Source organism: Sinocyclocheilus anshuiensis, unplaced genomic scaffold (genome assembly GCF_001515605.1).
Source record: "Sinocyclocheilus anshuiensis isolate Anshui unplaced genomic scaffold, SAMN03320099.WGS_v1.1 scaffold1069, whole genome shotgun sequence".
NCBI classification, from domain to species: Eukaryota; Metazoa; Chordata; class Actinopteri; order Cypriniformes; family Cyprinidae; genus Sinocyclocheilus; species Sinocyclocheilus anshuiensis.
In genome coordinates, this window is record NW_015557150.1 from 427,911 (window position 1) to 430,594 (window position 2,684).

General features: G+C 37.1%; 1 protein-coding gene across 1 annotated transcript in view; it reads right to left on the reverse strand.

Moving 5' to 3' along the window:
* Window positions 1-2,684, reverse strand: part of LOC107678142 (dihydrolipoyllysine-residue succinyltransferase component of 2-oxoglutarate dehydrogenase complex, mitochondrial-like) — a 32,567-nt gene that overhangs the window by 8,622 nt on the left and 21,261 nt on the right. Inside the window, exons 11-12 of the mRNA XM_016473309.1 lie at window positions 1,225-1,355; window positions 175-248 (exon numbers count right to left, since the gene is read on the reverse strand). Coding sequence (XP_016328795.1) covers window positions 175-248; window positions 1,225-1,355 — 205 coding nt within the window. The remainder of the gene's footprint in view (window positions 1-174; window positions 249-1,224; window positions 1,356-2,684) is intronic.

A 2,684-nucleotide genomic window follows, 5' to 3' on the forward strand; every position in this document is an offset into this window, starting at 1 on the left:
CATTTTATTTTTCAGGATTCACAGATGAATAGAAAGTTCAACAGAACAGCATTTATTTGCAATAGAAATCGGTTATAACATTAAAAATGACTGTCACTTTTGATCAATTTAATGCATCCTTGAGGAAAGAAAGTATTCATTTCTGCATAAGAGGCATAAATGTGTAGGACTTACCTTCGGTGTCGCGACTGCCACACTGATATCCACATAATCCCGATACACGATCTCTTTGGTTGTGTCATCAATGACTGTACAGATAAAAAAAAAACAACAGTTAATAGCTTTCGATGTATATGTGATTTGTTCTTTACAGGTTATTTGATTAATTACTTGAAAAACACTTTGAAAAAATCCACAAATCCTATCGTGACCAGTGTCATTTTATTATCACTGCCATACTATTCGTTTTTAATATTTTGAATACATTTTTATATTTTCTTGTTTTTTCTTGTCTTGTTTTATTAATAAAGTAATATTAATTTGTATTAGTTTTATTTTATTTTAGGCAACTAGCTGAAATAAAACTAGTTGAATCATTTATTTCAGTGAACATTTATTTTATTGGAAGCAAAACTAAAAGCATAAAACAAACTTTTGTTAGTTAACTATGACTCTAATGGGTGCAGCAACCCTGCAGGTCTATTTTAGCGTTCGGTCAGACACGACCAGCAGGTACATGCTAGTATCCGATGAAGAACATGAAATGGTGAGACTCTGGGCAAATATAGACACACACTGGCCTGATGAAACCGTGTTAAACGTGCCTGTCTATGTAGGCCTGTGTGTGTATGTGTGAGAGTGTGTGTGTCTGTGTGAGAGTGTGTGTGAAAGTGTGTGTGTGGGAGTGTGTGTGAGTGTGTGTGTGTGTGAGAGTGTGTGTGAAAGTGTGTGTGTGAGAGTGTGTGCGTTTTTGTGACAAATGAGGACATAAATTTGTATAATGACAAAGGTATGACATAGGTATTACAAGGAGAAGGTGACTTTTCAGGACATTACCCCATGTCCCCACTTTTCAAAACGCTTATAAATCACACAGAATGGAGTGTATTGAAAATCTGAAATAGCACAAAGTTTCCTGTAAGGGGTAGGTTTAGGGGTAGGGTTGGTGTAGGGCAATAGAATATACGGTCTGTACAGTATAAAAACCATTACGCCTATGGGATGTCCCCACTTTTCACAAAAACAAACCTGTGTGTGTGTGTGTGTGTGTGTGAGAGAACGTACCAGCGTTAACAGCAGGCTGGTCTGTCAAAGCGTAGGCAGCCGCTTTCACAAACACAGACATGAAGCCCAGTTTGATGCCATGTTTCTTCAGGAAAGCATCTTTATACTGTTTCCTCATCTCTGTGATGTTGCTGTCACAGAGGAATACAGAAACACGTAAGACAACGGCAGCCAAGCATTACAACAAGGAACAGTTACTCACTCTCATGTTGTTCCAACTTTCTTCTGTCAAATAGAGTGGTGGAACTATGACGTCACTTTGTAGGCAAAAACCCGGAAGCGAGTTAGCATTTTAGCACATCGTCCCAGAGTCAATGGGTTTTTTGAATGGGAGTTTGGTTAAATCCCTAAAATAAGGTCCGTGGTTCACACAAGCTCAAGATACTTTCACGTTTTATTCTACGACATAAAACACACCAGTTACACCCTACTCGTGATTTATTAAAACTGTTACGTTTCTTAAAAAAGACGGTTGCTAACAAGTTGCTAAATGGGACTACAGGCGCAGTCGGAGACATTAGACGTCATCACGCCCAACAGTTTATCAATTTACAGTATTTTCCAGTCGTAGTATAATTTATAGTTCAATTCATTGTAGAATAACCAATTAATAGTTTCCCGCATTTTATATTGTTGTTCGACAATGTTTATTGCTTTGCCCCGAAACAAAACGATAGATGAAATGTGGTACTTTATTCACTAAAATAAGTTTGATATCCAAATCCAAAAACTCGCTCACTCTGCTGTTATTTAATATATTAAATGCACTAGAATTTTAGTGAATAGTACGCAAAGACATGTTTTAAATTAATATTCATATTAATCAAGGATTTATAGACTTTTAATGCACTTTATTTCAAAATGTACAGAAATACGTGCTTTCATATGTCCTTTAGTTATGATCATTTCATTTATTCACTATATTATTTATTACTAATGTCTCATTTCAGTTTTAGTTTGGCTCTAGTTTTGTATTTATTCCAGTTTATATGAAAAGGTTCATGTAGTTATGGAACATTCAGCAGATTTACAGCCTGAAGGGAACATCAGATTCTTAGTTCAAACACACCTTTGTAACCTTTGTAAAATGATACCTAATGTATCAATTAATAAGACTAAGTTTGATACTTGCACGTCTCGTCTGTCTGAAAGAAAGACTTGATGCAGTCCAAAGGTTCAAGTTGATCTTTGCTGAAGTTGGTTGATGAAAAAGAACCAGTTTGAGTCAGAGAATCCCAGTGAATGGAAAGTCAAGGCCGAAGCCTGGCACGAACTTAGTGGGTTCTTAGCAGCGTTGGAGCTCACATTTTCATCTTAGAATCTAACCGAACCGCAGACTGGAGGCGGGTCACTGGTGTGAGGCCTTTAAGGTCTGAGAAGATTCACGCCTCTCAAGATGGGCTTGTCCAATGAGAAAGGCTGAAATCCCAAGCGGGAGTTTGGAAATACTGGGGAGTTTT